Source organism: Platichthys flesus, chromosome 21, assembly GCF_949316205.1.
Source record: "Platichthys flesus chromosome 21, fPlaFle2.1, whole genome shotgun sequence".
Lineage (NCBI taxonomy): Eukaryota > Metazoa > Chordata > Actinopteri > Pleuronectiformes > Pleuronectidae > Platichthys > Platichthys flesus.
This window is the reverse complement of record NC_084965.1, coordinates 12,812,062-12,839,350: the sequence shown is the minus strand read 5'-3', so window position 1 is coordinate 12,839,350 and position 27,289 is coordinate 12,812,062. Positions and strand designations below refer to the sequence as shown.

The 27,289-nt window shown below is 41.1% G+C and overlaps 3 protein-coding genes and 1 long non-coding RNA gene across 5 annotated transcripts; 2 read left to right on the top strand and 2 right to left on the bottom strand.

Moving 5' to 3' along the window:
- The first annotated feature begins 1,503 nt into the window (after positions 1 to 1,503).
- sgk3 (serum/glucocorticoid regulated kinase family member 3) lies at positions 1,504 to 12,408 on the top strand. The gene is made up of 17 exons (XM_062379775.1): positions 1,504 to 1,730; positions 5,949 to 6,129; positions 6,222 to 6,305; positions 6,506 to 6,578; positions 6,748 to 6,823; positions 7,010 to 7,085; positions 7,334 to 7,383; positions 7,516 to 7,573; positions 7,894 to 7,977; positions 8,078 to 8,209; positions 8,694 to 8,806; positions 8,926 to 8,962; positions 10,108 to 10,194; positions 10,498 to 10,593; positions 10,752 to 10,907; positions 11,126 to 11,215; positions 11,704 to 12,408. Exons 2-17 carry the CDS (start codon positions 6,034 to 6,036, stop codon positions 11,872 to 11,874), a joined length of 1,479 nt encoding a protein of 492 aa, XP_062235759.1. The 5' UTR covers positions 1,504 to 1,730; positions 5,949 to 6,033; the 3' UTR covers positions 11,875 to 12,408.
- Positions 12,409 to 12,753: 345 nt separating this feature from the next.
- On the top strand, positions 12,754 to 25,646 carry mcmdc2 (minichromosome maintenance domain containing 2). Of its 2 annotated transcripts, XM_062379598.1 has the most exons (14): positions 12,754 to 12,850; positions 12,965 to 13,095; positions 13,204 to 13,263; positions 13,902 to 14,097; positions 14,245 to 14,367; positions 14,483 to 14,584; positions 15,893 to 16,021; positions 16,194 to 16,431; positions 16,516 to 16,721; positions 16,855 to 17,012; positions 17,406 to 17,585; positions 17,664 to 17,803; positions 18,198 to 18,307; positions 18,463 to 18,716. In XM_062379598.1, the coding sequence occupies exons 1-14, from the start codon at positions 12,754 to 12,756 to the stop codon at positions 18,627 to 18,629; spliced, it is 2,037 nt and encodes a 678-aa protein (XP_062235582.1). In that variant the 3' UTR covers positions 18,630 to 18,716. The 2 variants fall into 2 exon arrangements, with proteins under 2 accessions (XP_062235582.1, XP_062235581.1); XM_062379597.1 differs by lacking the exons at positions 12,754 to 12,850; positions 12,965 to 13,095; positions 13,204 to 13,263 and adding an exon at positions 25,514 to 25,646 and having other exon boundaries at positions 13,336 to 14,145; positions 18,463 to 18,656.
- On the bottom strand, positions 18,840 to 23,654 carry LOC133932768 (uncharacterized). The gene is made up of 9 exons (XR_009911983.1): positions 23,487 to 23,654; positions 21,987 to 22,062; positions 21,622 to 21,687; positions 21,167 to 21,232; positions 20,705 to 20,770; positions 20,245 to 20,310; positions 19,785 to 19,851; positions 19,045 to 19,098; positions 18,840 to 18,920 (listed from the first exon to the last, which is right to left on the bottom strand). It is a non-coding gene; the product is annotated as an uncharacterized LOC133932768 (long non-coding RNA).
- On the bottom strand, positions 24,512 to 27,261 carry LOC133932767 (transcription factor 24-like). Its single transcript, XM_062379604.1, has 3 exons — positions 26,371 to 27,261; positions 25,421 to 25,897; positions 24,512 to 25,123 (listed from the first exon to the last, which is right to left on the bottom strand). The coding sequence occupies exons 2-3, from the start codon at positions 25,877 to 25,879 to the stop codon at positions 25,010 to 25,012; spliced, it is 573 nt and encodes a 190-aa protein (XP_062235588.1). The 5' UTR covers positions 25,880 to 25,897; positions 26,371 to 27,261; the 3' UTR covers positions 24,512 to 25,009.
- Between the last annotated feature and the right edge of the window lie 28 nt (positions 27,262 to 27,289).

Sequence of the window (27,289 nt, the reverse complement as noted above, 5' to 3'; positions counted from 1 at the left end):
CATGCTTTTTCCAGATTTGCAGCGCGTTAACTTTTACTATTTGCAGGCATTTCGGTGGTTTCATTGTGGTGCCTCACAATGCATGGTTGCAATCCTCCTGATATTAACAGCATTCTATATGAGAAGGTTTAAGGCTTTAATCTTCAAGCAAAGCTCTGGAGAATATTTTCTGCTTTCAACCTGCTGCATGCCCACATTTCATTCTGCTGCAACTTTAAACTGAACTCTACTGACACCCTCTGGACAAAACTGTTACCACCAAGGTTTTATGGCATACATGCAAAGCAAACAATTTAAAATTCTCTATTGAAAATGTGCTTAGTTTATCTCTAACTGAGCTGAACATCTCAATTCATTTCACTGTTACTTTTAATTTATCACAGCACATAAGATTATTGTATTTCTGTGCATTATCAGCATAGTCAACTAGTGCAATACCCAAGGATGGATATTTGTTCATCTCTACCAATCAAAATTAAGGTAGTTTACATTTTTTAAATATTATTCCACACTGGCCATTTATAATTAAGTCATTAATGAATTATTTTGCATGATACGATGAATTTAGTCACGCTTGTTACATCATATAATATCATAACATCCTGACTTGTTTGGGCCATATATTCTCTCTGCGTCTCCATGTAAATTTAGGATTTGGTTGATATCTGGAGATGAGTCTTTCTACCTGCAGGTGACACTCTTAAACCGTTTGAGTTCTCAATGTTGTCATTCCTCAGTGTGAACCACAACACAAGACCGGATATCTCTTAGTATGCCTTCCAAATTAAAAGCTTTTGGGGAACCTGTAGATTTTTTATAAATAATAATGTGAAATGTGATCACACACAAAAAATATATCATGTTAGTGTAATATTATACACAATTAGAAGTATCAATACTCCTGCTGGTTTATGCTGTGTAAGATTTTTGGTAAACATTTATAAAATCACTATATGTCCTTCAACTTCTTGTTTATTATAAAAATAGTGCATGTTCCTATTTTATATATATATATACAGTATATATATATATACACATATATAAACTACTGTATACCTATACAAATACTATATGAAAGTAAATGCCCTGTATTCAAATTCTTACTTAAATCAAAATAAAAGAACTTACGAAAGTAAAAGTACAGCCCATGAAATTTATTATTGCTGTTGCATTTAAGAGTAAGCATAATTCTATAACATATTACGAATCATGTTATAAACAATAAATAAAGGTGGTTATAAGCTGTCCATTTTTTTGTATATAAAACTTTTTCCACAAAGTAACCAGTCAGATTTTAAAGTAGTATGAAAATGAAATATTAAATATAAATATTATTAATATACCAACACATTGTATTGTGAGTATTGTATGTAGTATACGGTTTTACTATGCGTGGCTGCTTCCAGCTTTAGTCTCCGGTCTTGTTTTGAAGGGCTGCACCGGACACACTCCTGTGTTCCTCCATGAATTGACAGTGGTAGTAGCTGTGTGGTCCCGTGACAAATTTCATTGGAACTTTCTTCGTCCGGGACGGATCGATGTTTCCTTCATGTCCTCCTGTCAGACGCTCCTGGACAGAGAGGGGACACACTGTCAGTCCATGGGGGGCGTCTGTCCTCACTGACACGGGACACACGCTCACTGGGGCGACGGTTTAAACGCTGTGGAGAGAAATATCCTCCCTGGAAACTACGGAAATACACGAACACGGCGTCAAAAAATACTGAAAGGTACGTGATGTCCATGGAGACGTTACCTTGCTGTCATGTCGGCTAATTTGGCTATCACTAGGCCGGGTTGATAGCTGCCTTGCAAACCAAGCATTACAGTGACCAAAGTAGCTTAAAGCTGTGTTTAAGTAAAGATAGCCATTACATACGTTCTTTTGTGTTCGAGGAAAACACTAAAAGTAGAGAAGAAGTTAAACGGAAGAAGAAGAACAAAGCTGAGTTGGCTAATTGGATGTAGCAGCTTTATGCTGTGTGTGATTACGAGTGTTTTGTTTATAGTGTGTGCCATTTAAGAGCCTGTTAGAACATGTCAACCCTCTCATTGTGTGTGTGTGTGTGTGTGTTTCATTTGACTCGTGCTCCTCCTTCAATGGCTCGTTTCTCCTCTCTCTCTTTTTCCTCCTGGCCTGGAGAAGTCTTCCCGTAACACACGTGATCGGTGCTGGTGTGTCTCTTCTAAAAGCTGTACAGGTGTGAGAACACACAAAAGCCCCCGGGTGACCAAAAAACGAGTGTGAGCTGAGGGAAATGCCTCTGACCGAATAAAACAGAAGTAGTTGAGGTCACCCACCTACACATACTTCTACTGTGACTGCAGACAAATTGTGTCAGACCTCGTAGACCAGTGTTCAATAAAAAAACAAGAGTGGTCCAGATAGAGAAAGTGTGAGTCAGTGGGCTCATACTTGGAAATATTTGACTTAACGCCTTTTGTGTATTCAACAACTGTCAAATCCAACAAGGTAAACGCTGTCAAAGTGAAACCCCCACTGTGGGGGTTGAGTCATCTGTTTTGAATTGCCTTTGGCAAACCACCATCTCTAAGGTTGATGATGTGTATGTTAATATTTTTCCTCTCGTCATAGCTTTACGTTTATTTCAGTTCACATCAAATGCACCTTTGCAGTGACAAGAACGACACACATTTCCTTAACATAACATTTGTCTAAGAAGAATGTGTCCTTTTTTTGTGTGTGTGTTTAACGAGACAAGTTCTCAGCGATAAAAGACAAAGACGATGGATTCAATAAGTTTGCACAGTCAACTATCTGACAGCTCTGTGATCGCTGTGATGTGAGAGTGTAGAAACCCTCACGCTAAAAACCCATGCATTGGTTCAAATGTTCACGTGTCGACATCATGTGCAGGGAATTTGCTCCACCGTGCCAAGCTGGGGAATCGAACATTGTGTCATTTCTCGTTTCCCACACGTACGATGAGGCATTTATTTCCCCCATACAGTGCACTCGCTGATTCCGACCTGTTTCTAATAGGAAGTTGGCGACACAGTGGATGTGTGTAAGCTGTCTGGACGGTCAGGTCGGGGTAGGAATTGGTCCAGATGCTGAGGCCTGTTTGCACGCACTGGGGTTGACTCGAGTTCAACCTGCTTCAGCTGCACGTCTTTAATCACAGACCTGACTCTGTTGCATCATAATAAGACACTTACAAGCTAGAGTCATGTTTGTCATTCAGTTTTATCCTGGAAATAACAGATCTAATTTAAATATATCCAAACTGCTTAAGTTATTTTAATGAAGGTTATAACTGAAATATGCCGTTTCGGTCTTCATGTGCTGATGAGCAAGTTATCCCCACTTAACATTTTCAGCTTGCAGGGGTCCATAGTCTATCAGGAGACAACCTGCTTGTTCGAGCTTTCACATTGGATTAACCCTCGTGGTCTGACTTCTGCTTTGTCTTCTCACTAAAAAGTGCTTGTCACACATGTCGCCCAGCCACACACAGAGACAAATTGCGTGTGCAATATCCTCATAGGATATCCACCGGCAAGGATGCGTGTGCTCGAGCTGTGCAGGAAGTCAGCTATTTTGGATCCTGTGTAGTAGCCCAGCATATTTGCGCCTGTCACCGCAAGTTAATTCATGTTGTGGAATGAATGCAGGGGTTGCTGGGCTGGTACCGAAGCTAGGGAGATTGCGTAACGTTCATCTTTTTCCACTTCACTGTCATCACGCCTTACGTTTTCATTCCTCATAACAAACTTGTTGGCGTATTTTTGCGGGTGTGGTAGGAGGCGGCATTCCTTATGAAGGAGAAGAAGTGTCAGCTGAAAATGGAAGCTGCACCAGACAGTTATAGGTAATTTCTCCCTTGAAGAGGAAATATTTCTGGAATGTTAAAAAGCAGGACCTACCCTGTGACGTGCAGAGTCAGTTGACCGTAAAACAGGCACAGATGTGGGGCAGCTCAGGGAAGTGTGCGGGCACTTATGTGTGTACCAGCCACAGCTGGACAAACCTCAGGTTTCAAACACACAAGATGATCTAAGCATTCCCATATATAGCGGCTGCTATGCGAGACTAACCCTGTGGTTGAAATCTACATCTAGCTGCTGCTGATTTCACGTGATGAGGGCTTTTCAGATCCGATTTGACTTAACCAAACTAGCAACAGTTTTAATAGACTTTTCTGTCAGGAGTTTATGCATATCTCTATTTTATAGTCATTGATGAATGAAAAACGATTATTGTTGGATGGAACATTTTCACCTTAGGATATGATGAATTATTGAAGTTGTTTTGGCCCAATGAAACGGAAAAAGAAAGATTAGTTAGGCCTTGTTGTAACCTAAGATGTAACAGTTTCAAAATAACAGTGAAAAAAGGAAATGGTTCAAACCTTGGATCTCGGTTTGGTTTATCTTGGAGATAAGAGAAGGGCAGAGCTAAAACAAACGTAGGAGAAAGTCAGAAGTTCAAACAAAACAGTAAAAGGGAGCTAGTGATGAAGAGGCCGTGAAGGACATGCACATGCATTTTAAAGAGGGCCTCTCTCTTGCTGTTCCCTCACCCCCAACGTGAGCAGAATGAGATGACCCTCCAGGATGCGTTCAGGACAAATTTGCAGTTGGAGAAGGTTTGCTAAAAGCCGGTTTTCTGTGTGTTGTGAACAAACAGCGGTAGTGAGAGTAGGGTTGCGGTTGAAGGGGGCGAAAGCACAACTGGACAAACTAGGCTGACCTCACCAACATCAAACAATGGACCAGTCAGAGCAGCAGACAGAGAGCTTTGTTGAAAAAAACAAAACAGACATTACATAACTCCTGTTGAAAGAAAAGAAATGCATCTCTCTCTGTTTGATCTGACAGATGACCACAGGAGAAAGCATCTACTGCCACAAATTATAATTTAGCTCTTTGACCCTTTTCCTAGTGATGAACTCTTTTGTTATTACAGTTGTCAGGGGAAGGAGTCTCTTCAGCCAGGAGCTTTATTTCCCTCTTTTAAAGGTTAGGAAGAAGAAGGAGTTGCAGGCTTTTACTCTACTCTCAACCTACTGTGTAACTCCAGCTTCAAAGACCCCTGGATGGGTATTTAAAAATACCTCTCCACTGAGGGGAACCAGCCAGAATGTCACAGACCCAGCGTGTGCATGTGTGTGTGTGTGTATGTATGTTTGTGTTTTACGTGTCCACATGTTAGGGTGGTGTGCGACACACGTGGAAGAGACAGACTCTTGTTTCTCACTGGGGTGATTGATATTTATCTTTGTACTTTCACAATGAATAATCAGATGATAGGGAGAATGGTTTATTCACAGGAAGGAGTGAGTTAACTGGTCACTCAGGAGGAGGCAGCCTCCCTGCTTTCATGTTACAGCTCACTGACTGCCCCCCCCCCCCGCCCCCCTCCCCCCCTGTTGTTGCCTGCGCACTCTCACAACACTTTACTCTCAAAGCACCTCTTCAGGAGGTTTCAACCAGGAATGCTTTTACAGGCAAAACCGTACAATAGCTGGCATTGCCTTAAAAGAGTGGCTTTTCCATTTTTGTCCACTAGCATCCAAACAACATGTCCTTTTGTTTCATGTGACAACATAACTCTCGATGAATCACAAGTCAGGCCTAGCTGACCGTGATGATGTTTCACCCAATTTTACTAAACAAAACTGAAGGAAAAGCAAACACTTGGATATACATTACTTTGATAAGAACTTCTGAAAATGAATTAATTTGATGTGTACTATTCATTTTATTATAGACATAGATTTCTTGCTATATAGAAAAAAAGTCTATGTCTATGATATAATTAATACATGAGGATTTGCTTGTAAAGTAATACTCAGGGATTGATTGTTTATACTATCAGGTCTAGGCAACATGACCACTGTGGGTTGAAATGTCTGCAGGGCACAGAAACCCCCAGTTTCCCTTCCGGAATAACAGTGTGGCCTGTTCTGCTTTCTCCTCTGCAGCAGTGACCCGGAGTCGGCATGGACCAGTTGCATACTTGAAGTCTCATCCTGAACGAGTCATTACTTGATGACCTTGCACCTTTGAATGCCGACGGCCCCAAAGATGGAGGAGCAATCCGGTCTCCCCAATGTCAGCATACCCTGCCACAATGAGCAGAGGGACAAGAAAAAGCGTTACACAGTGCGTCAACTAGCATTTTGTCAGTGTAGCATTAAATCATACGAACCGGCCACATTGTGTTAACGCAGACTATCCTTCTTCTTTTTTTTCAGGTTTACAAAGTGATAGTTTCTGTTCGACAACAAGAATGGTTTGTCTTCAGGCGATACGCTGAATTTGACAAACTCTACAACATAGTAAGTTGTGGCTTATTGTCATTTGCAATTTACAGCATATAAAGTCCAGAACACATAACCAGAAATTATGTCGTGTACGTATTTACTGTCTTTCTTTAAATGTCTTTCTGTTCAAATTGACATTTTGAATCCTTTGTATGCTTGCAGCCATTGATGTTTTACCAGCCAGTATTTAATTTCTCCCTTTTTTTTTGACATAGTTAAGAAAACAGTTTCCATCTATGAACCTGAAAATTCCAGCAAAGAGAATATTTGGGGATAATTTTGACCCCGGTAAGTGTTCACTCAATGCTCATGTTTCACAATTTGAAGTAACAAATTCCTTCCACCATCATCCAACAGAAATACAGACAGAAGTACAGCTCCAGGTGTTTAATAGCATGTTAATGGCCTTGAGTGCTGTGTTTGATTGTATGTCTGTAACACAATATCCATCCAACAGAATTCATCAAGCAAAGAAGAGCAGGGCTGCATGAGTTCATCAAGAGGCTCGTAACAGATCCTCAGCTTTGCAACCAGTACGTTTTCACGTTCTCTGTGTCATTTTACTATTATTATTATTTGAGTCCAATAATCATATGAAGTCAAAATAATTTAACCGTGCTTCACACTTGAAAAGAATGAGATTAAGAAAATCGTTTTTTCGTGCTTCACTTCATGACATGTCTCTTACTGAACTGTTTGGTTGTTTTTAAACATCACAGTCCAGATGTCAGGGCCTTTCTACTGATGGACAAAATGCAGAACTTTTCAGATGCCTCTGAGGATGAAGATGACAAAGTAAGCAATGAATTAATCTTGAGCAATTTGGTGTGTCATTTTCTTTTTTCCTTTTCATTTGTAGTTTTGTTTTCCTACTGTCTACATGTTCTGTGTTAATATCCTGTGTAGCGGAGTCATTAGGTCCTCCACCTCTGTTGTTCTGTTGTGTCACTCATCTGTTAACCAGTGTTGTGTGAGTCTCAGTTTTAGCGTTTAGATTCATCTTTGTGTCTGACCCATTTGATGTCTTCTCTGCTTTTTAACAGAACAACTCTACCTCCAGAAACATTAACCTGGGACCTTCTGGAAATCCACTGTATGTTGACTACTGAGTGCTCTGACATTGTATATATTTTAGCACGAGGCAGCTGGCCTTGCTGTTTATTACTGATGGTTTAAAACTTAAACACGTGAAACACAAATGAATGTGGTGTAATTTTTGTTTCAGTGCCAAACCCAGCGACTTTGACTTTTTAAAAGTCATAGGAAAGGGGAGTTTCGGGAAGGTATGTACGCAATACTGAAAAGTTCAATTACTTTATTGTCAACACAGAGGAAGAATTCACAAGTTTGCAAAACAGTGACTCTGTTTACATAGATAAAATATAGTTTCTTTACATCTAAATCACTTTCACAACTCAATTTGGCAGTTTGATTTACGGATATATATACCTACACACGAGTTGGAAACTTTTTGAAATGTTTCTTTGTTGTTTTTGACTTTGAGGTGACAGCAAGTTTTAGTTCTGCATATGTTGGCCTCACCATGTAGGAAGTGAAAAACAAATTGGGAATGTTTTACTGGTTTCTTTCCCTTGTGATGCAGGTCTTCCTCGCGAAACTTAAACACGATGAAAAGTATTATGCAGTCAAGGTCTTACAGAAAAGGGTCATTCTCAACAGGAAAGAGGTAATTTTAAAATCAAATATGACCTTCAGCCTATTCACATTTCAGTAATTTGCGCATGAGTTATTGTTCTTCTACTAAAATCCGCCCTTTTTCAAATCAGCAAAAGCACATCATGGCCGAGCGCAACGTGCTGCTGAAGAATGTGAAACACCCTTTCTTGGTTGGGCTTCATTATTCCTTCCAGACCGCAGACAAGTTATACTTCGTCTTGGATTTCATCAATGGAGGAGAAGTGAGTGGTTTCAGTTTTGTGAATAATGCACTCACATCGAAATCAGTGACACGCTCAAGACAAGATGAGAATGACTCTAAAACACATTATGTCTTAAATAGCTTGAATACAATTCCTCGAAGTAAGAACTGATGCTTGTTAACATACCTTAATTTGTTTAAAATCTTACTAGAGGTAACGGAATTACTGAGAATAAAGAATGACTCAGAGAATGACTTCTTAAATGGATGTCCTTCAAGTGTGGTCAGCCTTTTTAAGCTGCCATGTGTGAGTGACTCACTACAGTCTGTAGACAAGTACATCAACTTCCAACCTTTGTGAACAGGACGATTACAAAAAACTGTAACGTCAGATGAAAATAGATCAGATCGGTGTTTATGGTTTCCAGTCAATGTGATAATACATAATTATATACTGGAATTTGAAGGTACAATGAAACATTTGACAATTTATTAAATAATCAACCTGAAACTTTTTGTTTAAGCTCTTCTTCCATCTTCAAAAAGAGCGGACCTTTCCAGAGCCCCGAGCAAAATTCTACATCGCTGAAATGGCAAGTGCACTGGGATATTTGCACTTGCTCAACATTGTTTACAGGTATGATTGAGATTAATAAGTTAACACATGAAATGTGGCTTTGCTGTGGGTATTTTGAATAACTGTTTCCACATCTACCAGCACCCTGTGTAACTTACTGAAATTTTATTTTCTCTCAGAGACTTGAAACCAGAAAACATCCTCCTTGACCAAGAAGTGAGTATTCCTGTTTTTATACATTCACTTTGACGGTAATTACAGTAAATAACAGTAATAGAAAGCTTTCCATAACCGCACATTATTGTTTTTAATAAATAAGTGTCGCTTAGATTTGTCCGTTTTAAGATTCTGTTATCATATTTCTGTAGTCAATGTGATTTTCAGAATTTATGGGCCTGTCCCCATAGCCTACATGCAGATGCTTTGTAAACATGACAATCTTACTTTCCAGTTACTCGTAATGGCTGCGTACTTGAATACTTCATTTATAGTTCAGTTTGCTCAAGACTGCTGTGTTGGAAAGAACTGTTCAGGGAGGGTCATGACAGACGTGATAAGGGTCTAACTGTTCATTCACCTGCTTCTCGGAAGGTCACGATTCTCGAGTTGACTTGTGGTTCTGAATTTGGTGTGTTCATGTGCTCTGAAGTCAGAATGGGGAAAAGACATGGATGTTCGGTGATGGTGTTGTCAGTTAGATGTGTTTGCAGTATGTAAACAACTCCTTGACACCTATTTCTAATATTTACAGAGCAAATAGAGCAGATCATTTTAAGTGATCGCATGTTCATCTCTAAAATGCTTTATTGGCTAAAGGGTATGGCGTGAGGCGCTTGTGAGAGATGGACATACAGGGTAACATCACATTAAAGTTAATATTTAGAGCCAGTTGAGGTGGTGTTGATGTACATTTTCTAAGTCGGGAACAAATTTTTTCCCGCTATTCCGACACCACGTGATTGCATCAGTCTATGCCGTTCCAAAGGTGATGTTATCAGAAAATAGTTCCAAAGTCTCGATGTTGAGAAGACTTTATGGAGTTTAAGGAACTTCATGGGCTTCATATTTATTACATAAGAACCTAACACACAGTTAACAGCATTTCATTATTTTCCACGTGTAACATTTCAACACCAGTTGACAGTGTCATTTCCTGTTCTAGCTGGAATGAGGGTGATTGGATTAGGACTTACTAATGATTTTCCTGCAGAGCCTTACTGAGAGAGTGAATGGGTCTGACTGAGCTATGCCGCTGCTAACATTCCTCGGCAACAATAGATCCCTCAGTCCTCTGGAATAATGAGCTGCTTGTGCAGCATATGTTGTCTAAAAATGTCCCTGTGTCCTCTTCTCTTAAAAAGGGGCATATCGTTTTGACGGACTTTGGGTTGTGCAAGGAAGGCATTTCCCAGACCGACACCACCACCACGTTTTGTGGAACACCTGAGGTTTGTTTTCTTTTTTTACCTGTCCGCCTACTGCCAATTGTGCAACAGGGTAGTCCAAAGAAGTCTCACCCTCAGTGTCAGAAAGATGCAATTATTAACACCCTTTTTGTAATTAGGTGTTGTTAATCATTTCAAAAGTATGTGTATATTCCAACTCACCATACTGCTGTATGTGTGGGCCATAAGTCACTTTTTCCAGAGTTAAGATAAAAATAGCAGTTTACGCACATTTGGTTGATTTATTTTAAGCAAAATGTCAAAGTTAATGTTATATTATTATGTTTGCGTGCTTCAAATGACCAGTACTTGGCTCCAGAGGTCCTGAGGAAACAGCCGTATGATAATACAGTAGACTGGTGGTGTCTGGGTTCAGTGCTGTATGAGATGCTCTTCGGCCTGGTAAGTCTGTGCTTTGATCCCTATTATCCCTAAATCTCCCTCTGTATTGTTCTTATTGTACAAGTTGGCCACACAGTCGACATTATTAAACTTTTTTAGTATCTTCACACAGGTCATTACATGCCTCTACATCTCTTTCTTTATTTCTCATATCCCAGCCGCCATTCTACAGCAGGGACACACATGAGATGTATGACAACATCCTCCACAAGCAGCTGGCGATGCGTCCCGGTGCGTCCAGCACTGCCTGGTCTCTGCTCCAGGGCCTGCTGGAGAAAGACGGCACACAGAGACTTGGGTCCAGGGATGATTTTGTAAGTGGGATTATTGCACTCTCACCATCTAGTTAAGAGTCACTGTATGTATTACAGAATTTCAAATGTTAGCTCCCCCTGGTGGCGGATCTGTATACATCCTTTACCTGGTAATGCTAAACAAATGTATGGCATCTAGGATTTTTTTTAAATCTTACTAACTTCTTTTAATATAGAGTTATGTCCAGGTTACTGTACTGTATATTCTTCATTTTCAGAATGAGATCAAAGCCCACAGCTTCTTCTCCTCCATCAACTGGGATGACCTCGAACAAAAGAAGATCACTCCTCCATTCCTACCAAAAGTGGTAAATACTTTGAGTTTCTTCAATTTTTTATTTATCCTATTAGTATTTTAACTATTTCTGGCTTAAAAGTTGCATGTGTGTATCCAGTAAAGTCATGATGCAGCCTATAAGTCTTTCATAACAAGACAAGTAGTCTGATTTAAAATTATATCAGACCACCCCCACAGCGTGATGTACCCATCCACTTGATTAGAGCTCTTTACTTGTGTGTGTGTACAGACCGAGCACAACATTTACCTGATATTTAAAAGTATGCTTAAATCTAGCTACTAATTGGATAGAGCCAGTTTGTCTGCTACATAGTCACTGATCAAAGTGGAATATATGTTAAAGGCGCAATAAGTGCACTGTTTCTTTGACTTTTACTCTTTCTTTTCTTTATTTAAAGCCCTTTATTGTTTTAAAGTTATGAATACACACAGACATTTGGTCTTATATATATATATTTTTTTAATACAACTCCTACTTTTACTCCTCTCTCCCCCCAGAGCTCGTACTGTGACATCTCAAACTTTGACACCGAGTTCACGGAGGAGATGGTCTCCGACTCCGTGTGTTGGTCTCAAGAACATTCCATAGTCAACGCCAGTGTAATGGAGGCCGACGATGCCTTTGTGGGCTTCTCCTACGCCCCACCGTCTGATGACTCTTTCCGGTGAAACATTCCCCCGAGTGCCTTAACCATCGTAACTTATTTTGATTAAAGGGAAGCAATTTCTACCATGGATGAATTTGTTCTATGAAGCCAAAGCACGCAGCTGAAAGGAAACAGCACTAAACTATATTGTGATTGGAAAAACAAGTGCCAGAAAAGTCTTTATTTTTTACCTATTTGTATTTATATAAATATATTATACATAACGGATGATGTTTTTAAGAATTAAGGACGACCATTCGCTATTAATGCAATTTCTGTAAGTTTCAATAATGAGCCTTTATAAAGCCTTAAATTTGTCCCTCCAATCACGTCAAAGAATCAGGTTCTGAAAGACTTGAGCAACTCACTGGACTTAAAATGTCACGTTTGACTGTCCATGTAATTACTGTATAAAACAAACTTGTGTATCATATTCACAGTAACTAGTTTGGAAATAGGGGAGTACTTGAAAGGCCGCTGAAATATGCATTTTGGTTTATAGGTCACGTTTATAAAATAAATAAATCTACTTTTATCAGTTACTTTTCACTCTGTCTTTTCGAGTACTGTGTGGGTTTTTATTATTATTGTGAATTGTCTGTGTTTATTCATAAAGTGCAAAATACTTCAAGTTCCCCAATGCTTTGCTTCAGCTGGTCGTTTTAGTATTTCCATACAGAGTAAATAAAAACAATCTAATAAATAATCATACAAAGTGTGTGTTCTGTTGTAATACATCATTTTCTTTAATGTATAACTTGCATTTTTATTTATTAAATTAGTTTTCCGATGACCCTCTGACTGGTCTCCATTGCAACCTGGTTGAAGCTAGCGCGCTAACGTTGGATGGTTAGCCGTCATGCTAGCTTTTTAACAAAGTTGTTTTTATGATTGAGTGAAGATGGCGGACGTTTTATCGTTGAAAGAATCCGTGGTGGTGTATTTAGACCGGAGCGGTGGCCTTCAGAAACTGACCGAGGACTGCGAGCAGTTCGACGGTGAGCCTGAACCTCAACTGCTCTAATGCTAGTCGCTACAATAAATGCTTTTAAAAAAAAAAAAACATCGTGCTATATTTAAGCTAGCACTTCCCGCCATTCCTTACTCTGCAGACCCCCACCATGTCGAGGCGGTGTTCCGGTTCTGCATCTCCGTGAATCCCTCGGACGTGATGGAGGTGGACGCAGTGTTGGGCCACTGTGTTCTGCACGAGCCCCTGAAGGCAACAGCATTGTTTCAGTCTGTACGTGTCAAAGCAAACAGCTGCAATCCAAACAGACCACAGCCATCTATTTACAATGTCAACTTCTGGGAGGTTAATTATTTCCTTTTTTTCAAATTCCTCATTCAGGTTTGCTTCCTGGCCATACAGACTCTCTCGCTTGTTGAGAAAATACACACAGAGAGTCAGGTAGGAACAATAGAACACATATACCACAGATTTTGTATTGACCTTGCTCACTGTGTTTAGTTTAAAGGGATAGTTCCCCCCAAAAATGAAAGTGTTTGAGTCCACAACACACTTCCGGAGTTTCAGGGGTAAACAGCATTGCTGCTGAATCAAAAAGTAAATGTTGATTTGTTCTTCAAACGTGAAAAAACAACCTAAAGAATTATAACATGCCTCCATTCTGCTCCTGTAAGCTCAGAAATTCAAATTTGACTTGAAACAGCATCATTTACACACCATTTCTTTTAGCCCAGGAGGATATCAGAGCACATTTAGGCTAAAAACATGGTTTTCAATTCAAGTCGAATTTGAATGAGCAGTATGGAGGCACTTTTTTTTCTCTGTTGTTTTATTACGTCTGAAGAAGGAGTCAGCGTTTCCCCCCGAGACTCCTAAATTGTTTTGTGGACTCACTTTCACCCACCCCTCCATCGATGTAGTCGTTAGTGGATAATGAGTGAATCCTCATTTCTTTGGGTTAACCATCCCTTTAAGAGCCATAACCAGTAGCAGTTAACACAATGAACATTACATACCTGCATCTGACAGAACTGGATCATCCTGTTGTAACAGTGGTTCATGTGGCTGTTCTCTTTGAGGTGAATGTAATACTGAAATTGACACACCTGCCTCCGTTCCCTGAGTACACGTTGGACCTTGGCAGTTTCCCCCGAGGATGTGGCCCCATGAGGCCGGTCTCCATGGAGGGCCTGGTCATTGCCATGACGAGGGTCACGAAATACACCCAGGGGGCCCGGTTCCTCTGTGTTAACGACGAGTGCCCCTGCTCTACTGGTACTTTGTTACCTCCGAGCCCTCACCACAGATTTCTCTCAGCTTTAAGTAATACTATTAAGACAGATCACACTCAGTTGGATTTGTAGTAAATGTATTGTTTGTTTAAATGCACATTTGATTGCATTTCCATGATTCCGGCCCTAGGGTTCCACCACATCCGAGTTCATGCACCCGGAGCCACAGAGTCGGCGACTGTGAGAAACGACTTCAGCTGCATGATGTGCAGCTCCCAACTGAAAGAGGATGTGAAGTTCCGAGTTTTGGGAGGTGACGATGGGGTTATCACCAGTAGTGATAACTGGACAGAAAGTAGTGAAAGGAAAAACTTGTGTTGTGTTTTTATGTTCTGCATTCATTCATGTGTGTGTCTTTGTGGAGACAGACAAACAGCTGGTGGAGCTGATCCACGTCAAAGCACTGGACGTTCTAAATGGGCACCAGCAAAGCTCACTCAGATACCAGTCTGTCACCCTGTTTCTCAGAGGTAGGTTTACCTGCTCATACAAAAGTCCCCTCTCCACCTACATATAATGTCCTCGAGGCAACATATTTATTTATTTCCAAATAAATCTGTTAATTGTAGCATAATGGTCCACATCAGAGTGATAGAATTGCAAAACAACAGAAAATACAAATTATAATATAAATAGCTTTTTGGGGGGGAACTGCTTAATCCATGGATCCTTTTGCAGAACACAAGATTTTTTCTATCCAACTACTGAAGTAAAAAGTCCAGAATTAGTTCATCTCCTTCTGGTAGGGTATAAATATGCACCCCTGACACATGTAGGATACCCTTGGCTGTTTGTGAACTTGTAATAAGCATCCCTGCACTATGAATTATTTTTCAGCAGCATTAAGCTTTTAATCATGTATTAAGCTTTAAATCATCTAAATCTTTTCTTCTAAGTATTTGCAATGAAAACCTCTAGTGTTATGAGGCTTGGCAGTTTACTGTATGGCAGCATTGGTATGAAGACTGATGGAAGCTGCCCATTAACCAGGCAGCTGGTTCAACCATCCATGTCAGGATGCGGCTGTGCTGTTGAGGAGTCCTTGACCAAGCCAGAGCAGCCTCAGAGACCCTGTCCTGCAATGCCTTTTTTTGGGTTATTTGCATGGAACAATAGCAAATTTTTGAATTTTACTAGGTTAAAAGGCCAAGTTTTTATTTGCAAGTTAACATCTTAAATGAAAACACTGTACTGCTGATTAATATCCTCAAACAATTCAAAGGGTATTATTTGTTTGTAAAACCCAATTTCTCATTACTTATATTCACTCCCAGTCCTGAATAATGAGGTTGTCATAGCTTGTATTTACACCCAGTCAGATGTATTGAGGTTTGTCATTAATTTCCTCCAGCTTCCTAAATGAGAATAACTTTGGAACACAAACTAAGTGGGGGAGAGTTCAAATAAACAGATTTCCGTGCAGGCAGCCGCACACAGTGCCTCCTGGAGGGATATTAAGTGTTTCTGTCCCCTCTAATAACATTGTCCAGTCAGTACCCCTGAGATCTTAGCAAATCTCAGCACCAGGATTAACATATTCTGTTGACCCAGTCCTGTGGAGGAATTCAATACACAGGGTTCCCGTTACTAAACATATATGCTAATAAGTAGAAGGAACACTCATTAGCTGTCTGTGCATTTCGCACACAGAGAAATCTTTGTTCTTAAGGCCTCGCTCTGTTTCTCTTGGCAGTGGTTTGTAGGTGGCCTGCATGTTTCTTCAATAATCGAGGACAACCCCTTTGAGTGTTATTGCTTTGTTTCCCCTACTCACACAGATGAGCTGTGTAACTTGATGAGAATTGGTCGACTCTACAGGGTGCTTGGCATTCCTGCACATGTCCACCAGTGGCCCAACATCACCTGGAGTGTAGAGGCCAATAGCATCCGACTGTGGGAGCCAGAACGTAAGGCAGTAAATAATTTCATATTAAAACCGTTGAGTCTACACAAATCCCTGCCACACACATATTGATAACAACTTAACACTATGATATGATTCTGATTTCACATCTGATATGCAAAATCGTGCATTGTTACCACGTTGAAATATATAATGTGTCACAATTCTACCTACAGATCCCCATAAAGTCAGTGTCAGGTTCCAAGAGCTGCTGAAAGCCACAGCCTCTTCTCCCTGGAGGTTCTCTGCTATTGTAGCTCACTGCTTTGGGTTGGACGTTTCTCCTCCGGGCTTGTACAACACACTGAAGCTGGGTTTGTTGCTCAGTTTGGTGCAGACCAGAGCAGATGCAAAAGAGACATGTCACAACTTGGATCTCCTCATCATCACTACCAACACCCTTGTATTAGACAGGTAAAGGACAGTTAATTGACTTGAATTATGCCTCCAGAGACTTTAATCTTTCGCATTACCCATTAACCTTTGTGTTTGTGCTAGATTGTTGACATACAGTTTGGGTTTGGCCATTCGCGGGGTCAGACATCAGGCCTCAGGGGAGATGTTTGCATCCCTGTCCCGGGACGAACATGGAGCAGGCACTGCCAACATCCATGCTGGTTCTGCCCTGCTAGCCACCGGGGGCATATGCATGGTAGGAGATCTTGGGTGTTACAAGAAGGACAAGTTGGATTCCATCCAGTCAGGTAAAGCACCAAATTGATTAATAAAAAAAGTCAGTACTAGCTTAAATGAGAGGATTGTGTCAACCTTAAAAATAATGGGTATATTCTGCCAGATATATTAATTATTGTATTTTAATCATTTGAATGTTCTCAGTTCTGGAGAGCCGCACGGTGTCTGTATTCATCCCAGGAAAGAAATACGGTGAGGATGCTGACCAGCAGCTTTCCTTCCCGCTCCACTGCAGCTTCTGGGCCCTCACAGACCCCTCACAGCGTTCAGGGAGGACAGACCTTACTGTACTGGGCACAGCAGTGAGTCCAAACACAATATGGTGTCGTATTAGTATTGTATAGCTCACTTAAAACCTCATCTCAATGTGGACCAACAGGACTGAATTACGTTTTTTGTGAAAATCCCATTGCGTTCAACTGAGATGTTGTTTGTAGATAGCACATTCGAAACAGGAAATTGAGACAATTTACTTCTGTTGAAGGAAATGCCCTGCCCAGAAAACATGACTTCACAGCAAAGCCCTTGAGAATATTCAATGCTTTGGTTTCCTCTTTTGCAGGGAAGCTGTAGACAACAAACTGTATAACATTTCTGTAGACCTTTCTTTAGATGTCAAGATCTTTTCCTATTTATCATTATCATATTAGAACTTTAGACAACTCTCTGATGCCCAGTCTCTTCTCTGTGAGCAGGAAATGGGTCCCATACCACTTAAGCTGGCAGACAACTTTGGCCTGATCATTCGGAGTAGGGATATGATGGGAGAGCAGGCCCTGCTCGCCCAGACTGTCCACACCCTCCAGCAGTCAGTACAGCCTGGAAAACCCCTCTACCCATCCTGCTGGGAGTTCTCCTCTCAAAACTACCAGGAGGTTAACAGGCACCAAGTCTTCATATTACAGTTTATTCATTTAAATTTATATTGCCGTTCTGAATTCTTTATCTTCCAGCTGGTAGCCCACGCTCGGAGTTTACAAGTGGAGCTTAGTCCTGGAGCTGAGAAAATGATCCACGGTTACTATATGGCAAGCCGTAGAGTCAGAACCCAGAGTCAGGGTGTTAAGATATCAGTGGCCTCTATCAAACTACTGTAAGCACTCTACTTATTTAATATTGATAGGTTCTGCTTTAATATTCCATCTTCACTTTTGTGCATTACCAGAGAGACTATGTAAAGATTACGAGTCAGTCTGGTGTAATGTAATTTAATATCCACTAGGTGGAGAACTCCTTCCGAAAGACCATTTTTCTTTTGGCAATGACAGATGTTTATAAACCTTTTCACCACAGTGACCTTTTTTATGAAGTAAACCTGTGGACTGAATAAACATGTTTGATTGAGTTTTAATTCAAAATGTATTTATTACCTGTACAACTTAGTATCATGTTACCATCCCATGTGATGCAAATTTAATGTCATTACATGCAGCATATTACTTGTGCAGTAGTTCAATTAAATGCCACTATTCATGTTTTATTATAAGGATCTCTTTGGCTGAAGCTCACTGCAAGTTAAGTCTCAGAACACAAGTGCTGGAGGAAGACGCTGTCATCGCTGTGCTACTCTGTGAAAACTCAGTCACTCTCAAGCACGGTACGAAATGAATGATCACTTCACCCTTCCCACAGATTAATCCAACTACAAACACATCATTTCTCAAAGAGATCTTCCATCATTGAATTTAAGTTCTGCTGTGTTACATAGTCTCTTTTGTGAACTATTTTTTTAAGTTTGCCTCCTTCCTCCAGGCGCCTCTGCTCTCATTATTCCACCTGACGCAGTGTTTCCGTGTGACCTGGAAGATGTGGACGGTTTGCCCAGAAGAGATATGGCACTGGATATGCTCCACCAGAATATCCTGCGCTTCATTTACGCCTATGCACCAGGAGCAAACAATTACATCACAGAAGAGTAACATCTCTCTAAAGATCCAATAATACAGGTAAGCAGCACAAGATCCCACAGACTGGTTAGACTAAATGTTCATCCTTTCATAGCTGTATACTCATTAAACAGATACTGGCACACAAAGACAAGATGAATTGAGTGTAGTAGTGGTTGAAGAGTCGCTAGAAATAGGTGAACAAAAACATCTAAAATAGAAGTGCATTGGGAAAAACTCAGATCAAGCCCAGGCATTTTTTTTTTATTCAGAAAAATATTTTTTATAAATCTGCCAAATTATGATCCATCAGTTCCAGGTACACTGTAAAAGACATGGACAACAGTCAGAAAGATGACAGAATGAATGATGTGCAACAGCTATGTCAATCGCAACATAAATGTAATGATAAATGACAAGTTGACAGGGATTGGCAGTTGGTACCTACCTTTGAAATTTGGTTTCCCCATAAACGTGTGATCAGTCAATTGGCTCCGTAACCCTGCCAATAAATACAATTATATCAGTTTAATTGGGGGGGAACAAATCCTCTTTTCTATGGTTTTACACCTTTATCTTTTAGCTCAGTTAGTCCCAATCTCAGCACCCCATTTTGATCTGACGGGTTACTGGCAATAAGGTGATTTCATCTTAACTACTTCAGAGACAGGGCATAAACCAGTGAAATGAACACGAGTACATTTCAGGATCAGCTTTACTTATTAGGGATGCGATAACGCTAGCACTCAGATTTTGGTTCCATTACAGCAGCTGAATCAGTTCTATACCGAGCATTTGAACATTACACTTTGATGGGTCAAGCTGGCATTTCCTGTGAAATCCAGAACATTGGGACAACAGCGCCCCAGGCAGGTGTAAAACTATACTTGCAGCTGGTAATTCAGTAGTTACAGTCTCACCATTTTGTTGTCTGACGGGTAAACGGCAAAGTTGTTAACTCATCACTATTCCAGCTGCAAGAGGTACCAGCTCTCAATGTTAAAGAAATAAAATCATCCAAGAATTGAGCCGTTTTGGGGCAGGTAATAGTTCTGGTTTGGAAATAATTTACCAGGTATGACTAGCTATGCATTGCCTTCCAAATAGTTTTAAGATTTAATCATATTGTTATGTGCAGCATCAATAATTTGCCATGTAAAAAATAACATGCTTCAGTTATGAACTCACCTCCTGATCAGCACAGGATTATACTTCAGGTGCATCTCCAGCCAACATATCATATGATCTGAAGCACCTGAGGGAATAACAGGAAATTACATGAATGAGATTGACCAAAAAGAAAAATAGTGTTTGGCAGGGTAACTCTAAGGTTGCAGCTGACAATTCAGTCGTTACAGTCTCACCACTTTGTTGTCTGACGGGTAAACGGCAAAGTTGTTAACTCATCACTATTCCAGCTGCATTAGTTGCCATGGCTCAGAGTCCAGAAGGATAATAGACTTGAGCCATTTTGGACTTATCTGCTATTCAGTAAGTTAAACTTAAGTAGTCATCAGGATTTTAAGATAATTATCCAGTTTCAATTTATTGAGAAATGTATTTCAATGCTATTATTCTAAAAACTAAATATTTTAAATATGACCGTGCTCCAGGAGCATTCAAAAGGACACTGTAGTAGGGAACTCACCTCATCAGCACAGGACACAAGGGATGACACCAGGTTCATCCTGTCATCTCATGTAGTCAGAGGCAACTGAAGGAAAAACAAAACAGGAATGGGATTGATCAACTATCACACCATAGGGTTAGGATTAAGCAGGGTGACAATAAGGTTGCAGCTGGTAATTCAGTCGTTACAGTCTCACCACTGTGTTGTCTGACGGGTAAACGGCAAAGTTGTTAACTCATCACTATTCCAGCTGCAAGAGTTGTCCCGGCTCAGTCCAGTAAGATAAGACTTGAGCCATTTTGGACTTATTGGCTATTGAGTGAGTTAAACTAAAGTAGTTATCAGGGTTTAAAGATATTGAACCAGTTCGGATTTATTAGGAAATGTTTTCCAATGTTATTATTTTACAAACAATATATATTAAATATAACCGTGCTCCATTAGCATTCAAAAGGACGCACTGTAGTAGGGAACTCACCGCATCAGCACAGGACACAAGGGATGACACCATGTTCATCGTGTCCCCTCATTTAGACAGAGGCAACTGAAGGAAAAACAAAACAGGAATGGGATTGATCAACTATCACACCATAGGGTTAGGATTAAGCAGGGTGACAATAAGGTTGCAGCTGGTAATTCAGTCGTTACAGTCTCACCATTTTGTTGTCTGACGGGTAAACGGCAAAGTTGTTAACTCATCACTATTCCAGCTGCAAGAGTTGTCATGGCTCAGTCCAGTAAGATAATAGACTGAGCCATTTTGGACTTAATAGCTATTGAGTAAGTTTAACTGAAACTATTTATCAGGGTTTTAAGATATTTAGCCAGTTTGGATTTATTGAGAAACCTTTTCCAATGCTATTATTCTACCAAACAAAATATTGAAATATAACCTTGCTCCAGGAGCATTAAAAAGGACACACTGTAGTAGGGAACTCACCTCATCAGCACAGGATACACAGGATGACACCAGGTTCATCCTGTCATCTCATGTAGTCAGAGGCAACTGAAGGAAAAACAAAAACAGGAATGGGATTGAGCAACTATCACACCATAGGGTTTGGATTAAGCCGAGTGACAATAAGGTTGCAGCTGACAATTCAGTCGTTACAGTCTCACCACTGTGTTGTCTGACGGGTAAACGGCAAAGTTGTTAACTCATCACTATTCCAGCTGCAAGAGTTGTCCCGGCTCAGTCCAGTAAGATAATAGACTTGAGCCATTTAGGATTTATCTGCTATTCAGTAAGTTAAACTAAAGTAGTTATCAGGATTTTGAGATATTTAACCAGTTTGGATTTATTGATAAATGCTTTCCAATGCTACAAACAAAATATTTTAAATATAACCCTGCTCCAGGAGCATTAAAAAGGACGCACTGTAGTAGGGAACTCACCTCATCAGCACAGGACACAAGGGACGACACCAGGTTCATCCTGTCACTTCATGTAATCAGAGGCAACTGAAGGAAAAACAAAAACAGGAATGGGATTGACCAACTATCACACCATAGGGTTTGGATTAAGCAGAGTGACAATAAGGTTGCAGCTGGTAATTCAGTCGTTACAGTCTCACCATTTTGTTGTCTGACGGGTAAACGGCAAAGTTGTTAACTCATCACTATTCCAACGGCAAGAGCGGCCAATGCGTAACAAACAATTGGGATTTGGAATTCTGTCCAAGTTTGACGCATCGAGCATTGCTCTCTAATGAAATTCTACCACAATCATTTAAAATATAGAAATACATGTAGGAACTCACCTCCTGTTCAGCACAGGACACGCGCATTATCCAGTCAGGTGCCTTTCCAGGCACCACATCTTGTAACCTATATCATCTGAAACGAGAAATTACAGGACTAACTATAGCGTTGGAAAACAATTATGTGCATCCTTTATAATAAAAAAATAAATGATTGGGCTGCTGTTTCAGTAAGTCACAGTTTCGCCATCTTATTGTCTGATGGGTAAACGGCAATAGAGTGAAGTCATTATTCTTGCAGCAGAAATTTCCTGTAACCAAAAACACAATATAACCAAAAACTGCCAGAGCAATCTCCTTAACATCCACAGAGGGATGACCGGCATGTGCTAATCTGAAGTTTGCAGTGCTGGTCAGACATCTGATACAAGTACCAAGATAACAGAGCATTTAGACACTTGTCATTTATCATTATGGTGGATTTCAAACGTATTAATAAATAATTTGATATTAGCTGATCATGGGCCAGTAATTGCTTGAATCAGCCATTTTCCCTGCATTCCTAAAAGAAAAAAAAGCCACATGCATATACAAATCATGATACCTCTACCGTCTTCATCCCTATATGCAGTCACGATTCAAACCTCACAAGTCTGTCACAGCAACTTAACCAAACCTCACAACTAATTGCCCTCAGGAGTCTCGTATTGATTCTCAGCTCGCATGAATAAGAAGTAATGAAGGAATAGCCAATATGGCGAGGACCGATGAGTGATCACCCGAAGGTCAGAGGGGACAGTGTAACGCAGCTTGGGAGCACGGCGATCATCGCAGGTCTGAGGACGGGTTCAACAGCAGGTCACGACCTCTGCCATGACCTCCAGTCCTAAGAAGAGATCATGAGAACTTTCCACAGTGAAATAATGGGAGGGGAGGGGGTCGACTCCCTGACCAGCCGCTGTTCTGCTGACCCCTAGAAGCAGCCAGATAGGGTGCTGTGTGAAGCAGAGTGGCAGGGGGGGCTCCTTCCTCCTTTGAACTGTCTCTAAGAATGATTTATTGCGTTACTTCAGGGATGGAACCCGTCTATAGACAGACATCGAAACTGAATCGGTGGGTTCGACTGGTTCTGCATTCCACCTGCAACATGGCATGGGTTTTCATCTAGTCTAAAATGAGTCTTGTAGGCAAAAACACACCAAAAAAAAAAGGTAATTCTGATGTGACAAAACCTAAGCCCCAATTTTCAGTTCCATTTCAAACCCACGTGTGGTTACAGGGTAGTTGCCAAGAGATCAGAGCAATTAACTTGATCCACTTTGACTGAGTGTATTAACCTGACATGTTACAGGTAATTACGGGGTTGAAATCATCACGAACCACTGCAGATCAGCTGCACCACGCGCTCCTGTTACCCACGTGGCGGACATGCTAACTAGCTTCATGCTAACTGCCAGCAGGCCAGCGTCGGTTTCAAACTGGTTTTTCAGACTTCGCTCGGGAGCACGTTGACGAGTTGCAACAATTAAACACACAAACCCCAACTCCACCGTCGCTTACCTGCATTGGTGGAGATTCATCCCGGAGAGGTCATCGTTCAGCCGGGACGCAGGAGGAAGCACGACCGCTCTCCACCATGTCTCCGGGACGAGAGGCAGCTCTTCCGGTCCCGGCTCCGGACACTGCGCCTTAGATCTGCGCACTGCGGCGCGTGTCGAGGAGTGTCAAACACCTCGCGCTATTTATGACGTTTACATTGCAATAAGGAAACCCGCTGATTAATCAATTGACTCCTTTTCATCACCCACAAGTGCCAGCACTGGAATCCTGGTTATTTTATTATATTTAGAAAAGACGTTCAAAATAGATTAGAACCTTTTTTAACTGCAACCTCCCCGATATCCTACAAACTGTTAGTAATACATATTTACTGTCCTTCCGCCCCCATACAATGTTTTGATCTGCCTGTGCATTTTGAAATATATGAATTGAACAGATATAAACTTAATCATTCCAAATTTGTATTTGCCAAAATGTTGAAATGTTTCATGTGTGAGGTTTATTTTCTTATTAAATATACGTCATGAAAATAGCTGGTGTTGAATTTTCGAAATATGGGTAGCCTGGTTCTTGTCGGATTTATTTAGCAAACTCATTGTTGTCAAAGTTTAAGCCCAGCTCAAGCTGAAAGAATATGTTCTACATACATTTACTCATCTATCTGTATAATATTCCTTTTTTTCTCATTTAACACATTGGATCTCTACCAGGCTAAATAATGCTAAAGTCAGTATTTATGCTGCAAATCAATGTTGTGTTTTCACCTATTAAAACCTGAGTCTAGCCTGTAACTGAGTTTAAGTACATCAACCAATGACCACAAGAGTAAACTTAAATTATCAGATAATAATGATAATAATATGTCCTGACAAATGCGGATTATATATTATTCAAATAAATATAAATTGTATTATTTTCTTTTTAATACCCTAACCAGGTCTGATCGACTTGGGCGTCTTTCATAGATTTTATTTTCTTTTTCTTTCAATCATCGTCAAAGACCTTCGGAGACTCGTCTTCTCTTTCACCGAGGTCATTTATTCACAAACACATTTACAAGCATGCGTGTAAAAATGAGCCGGAACATGAGCTGGAGAGCCCTCATTGTTGACTCTCGCTGACAGACCACTTCACATGACAGATGTTAAGTTATTCACACATGCATTTAGTGCAAATGTTTTCAACTCAAAGTGCACACCTCAAGCATGACGGACTCGTTACCCTGCGGAATTTCCTGCAGATGATCGCGACATGTATGGAACTGCACGGTGCAGGGCAAAACAAGGATCAGCCAAAATAACAACAACACAATGCAAAATGCCTTCTGTTGGAGAAAAAAATATACAATAAAAATTCACAAGTAATATATTAATTTACAACGTCTTCCTACTGGTAGGGCTTGTGGGGGGGGGGGGGGGGGAGTGAAATCAGGTGAAGGATCATAGTTCTACAGTCAGTGGACACGTGATGAGGCCGAAACAGCGTCAACTCATGCAATTGTGAAACTGCTCCACACGAGTGATTTATTTCTTGGAGGTGGACGATGATGGACCTTGATTCTCTGACTCTGAGGAGTGTGTGTTGTTCAGGAACTGACCGGAGGCACCGACGTACAGCCTGGAGCGCATCGGCCATTTCTGCAAAGAGATTTAATATGTTAGTAAAAGAAAAATGGATATATATATATATATATATATATATTTATATATCTCAAATAGGCCCCAAAAGGCCAGTGAGGAGGATGCTGCATGCATAGAAGAAATTACAATTTAAGTAACATATTAGATAAGAATAAAAATTTTCCAGATCTAAAACAATTTAGAAACTAAATTAATGCTGAATACACAATCGTACACGGAAAACAAATGTAACAAACCTAAATTACGATTATCATTATGAGGTTTGTCATTATTGTTGTTTGCATTATTACTGACCTTCACTGGGTGCAGGTAGCCATCACCCTTCAATGAGCGTAACGCCTCTGTTTGTTTTGTGCTCTCTCCCTCCTCCGCACCTTCCTCCTGCAGTGTCCGAGTCAAATGGGCAATATATGTGGTGGCCAGTATCAACACGTCGAGTTTGGACAGCTTGGTGTCCGGCGGCACCGACGGCAAAGTCCTCTGCAGTTCCAGGAACGCGGTCCTCAGCGTCTGCACGCGGCTCCTCTCCCGAGCCGCGTTCGCCGCCGCCGGCCGACCCCTGCCGCCGAGGCCGCCGAGGCCGCCGCCGCCGCCTCCGCCGCTGCAGCCTCCCTGGAGCGCCCTGGCCCGCTGGAGCTCCCGGCGACCACCGTCCGGACTGGGGCTTGAGCTGGGACTCGACGCGGGGCTTTCGTCCGCCACCGTCCCGGAGCAAGTGCCGCTGTCCATTCGGAGCGTCTGTCTTCCCACCATCAGAGTTCGATCAAAGAGCTGAAAGTTAGAGATCAGAAGTTAGCTGTAATAGTTTAACCTGCAGGGCACGATTTATATGAATTTAAATTAAAACTGACAAAGAGTAATTTATATATAACACATTATTTATTTAGAATATTTTCAATCATTAACTTTCGGTTCTATTAAACTTAACCCTTTAACTTATTGCCTAATGAAATCTACAATTGTATATGTAAGTTATTGTATTTGTGTATTTATTAAACCATATCTTAAGTTCAATTTTTTTTAGATGTTTGTTGTCAATACGCATGGTGATCCAAACAGACAACTCCTCCACAGTTAATCTCCTGACAAAACTTTGACAATTCGTTTGACAACAGATATTTATCCATAGCTCCGGCAAATACAACAGAATCTGTGCTGATGGCTCGGTGACATGTTCGAGTCCCTGCAGCCAGGCGGTTTGAGCCCTGCACAAACTGCCGAGATCTCTGTAATATGGAGTTTACCTCTGGTGTTTCTCAACGTCTTGAGAAACGACATGAAGGCGATCCAGAGAGGGGCTTCGATGGGTCAGAGAAGTGGCTCTTCAACGTGGAACACTCCGGGTCGACGTCCAGCTTATCCTTAAATAAAGTGGCGCGTCTGCAGAGAAGGCGCGCAACGGCTCCCTCCTGTGCGCGCATCCAAACACTTCACCTGTGTGCGTAAAAGTCTCAGGAGCCCTTAATTTATTGGATACACAAAGCGGCGGACGAGTATTTGCCTCGGACCTAATTAATCACTCCCTCCTGAAGGAGAAGTCCGCTCCTTTCCCCCTCTCCCAACTTATTTCTGAGGGGCAGCATAGGCTCGTTTTCAACGCCAGAGGCACAACTCCCTTTTTCCTCGAACGCTGAAATGTGGTAGGGCCACATCCTCGCTCTAATTGGCTACGAACCTGACACTGTATTTCGTTCAAGCCTATCAAACAGTGGGAAACGGGAAGAAATTGAGTCAAAATTACCTCAAAATCGTGCTTCACTATAAAGGCTATATCGTCAAAAGGCTATTTGCAGTGGAGCGTGAAGACAAGCTGACAAGTGTAAGGCGATATGCAAAACATGGGCCTAATTGTCAGGGTGTGTTGAATTGCATTGGAGCAGCTAATAAATAGACTGCAGCGCTGCAATCAACAGGCAGGCGTTTGGAGGACATTCTTGGGAGAGTCATAAATTAATCACTCGGATTTCCAGGGCTCCAAACGGAGATGTCGGCATATTAATGAAAGGAATTATTCATAATGCGTATGTCCTCGGACTGTTCTTAATAAACATTGTTTTTGTAAGGATGAAGCATAGCAGCGTTTGCCCCGGGACGCTAATTACAAGGTGAAGTAAGAGGAGGTTAAGTAAGCTGGTTTCCCTAATTACCCCCCCCCCCCCCCCC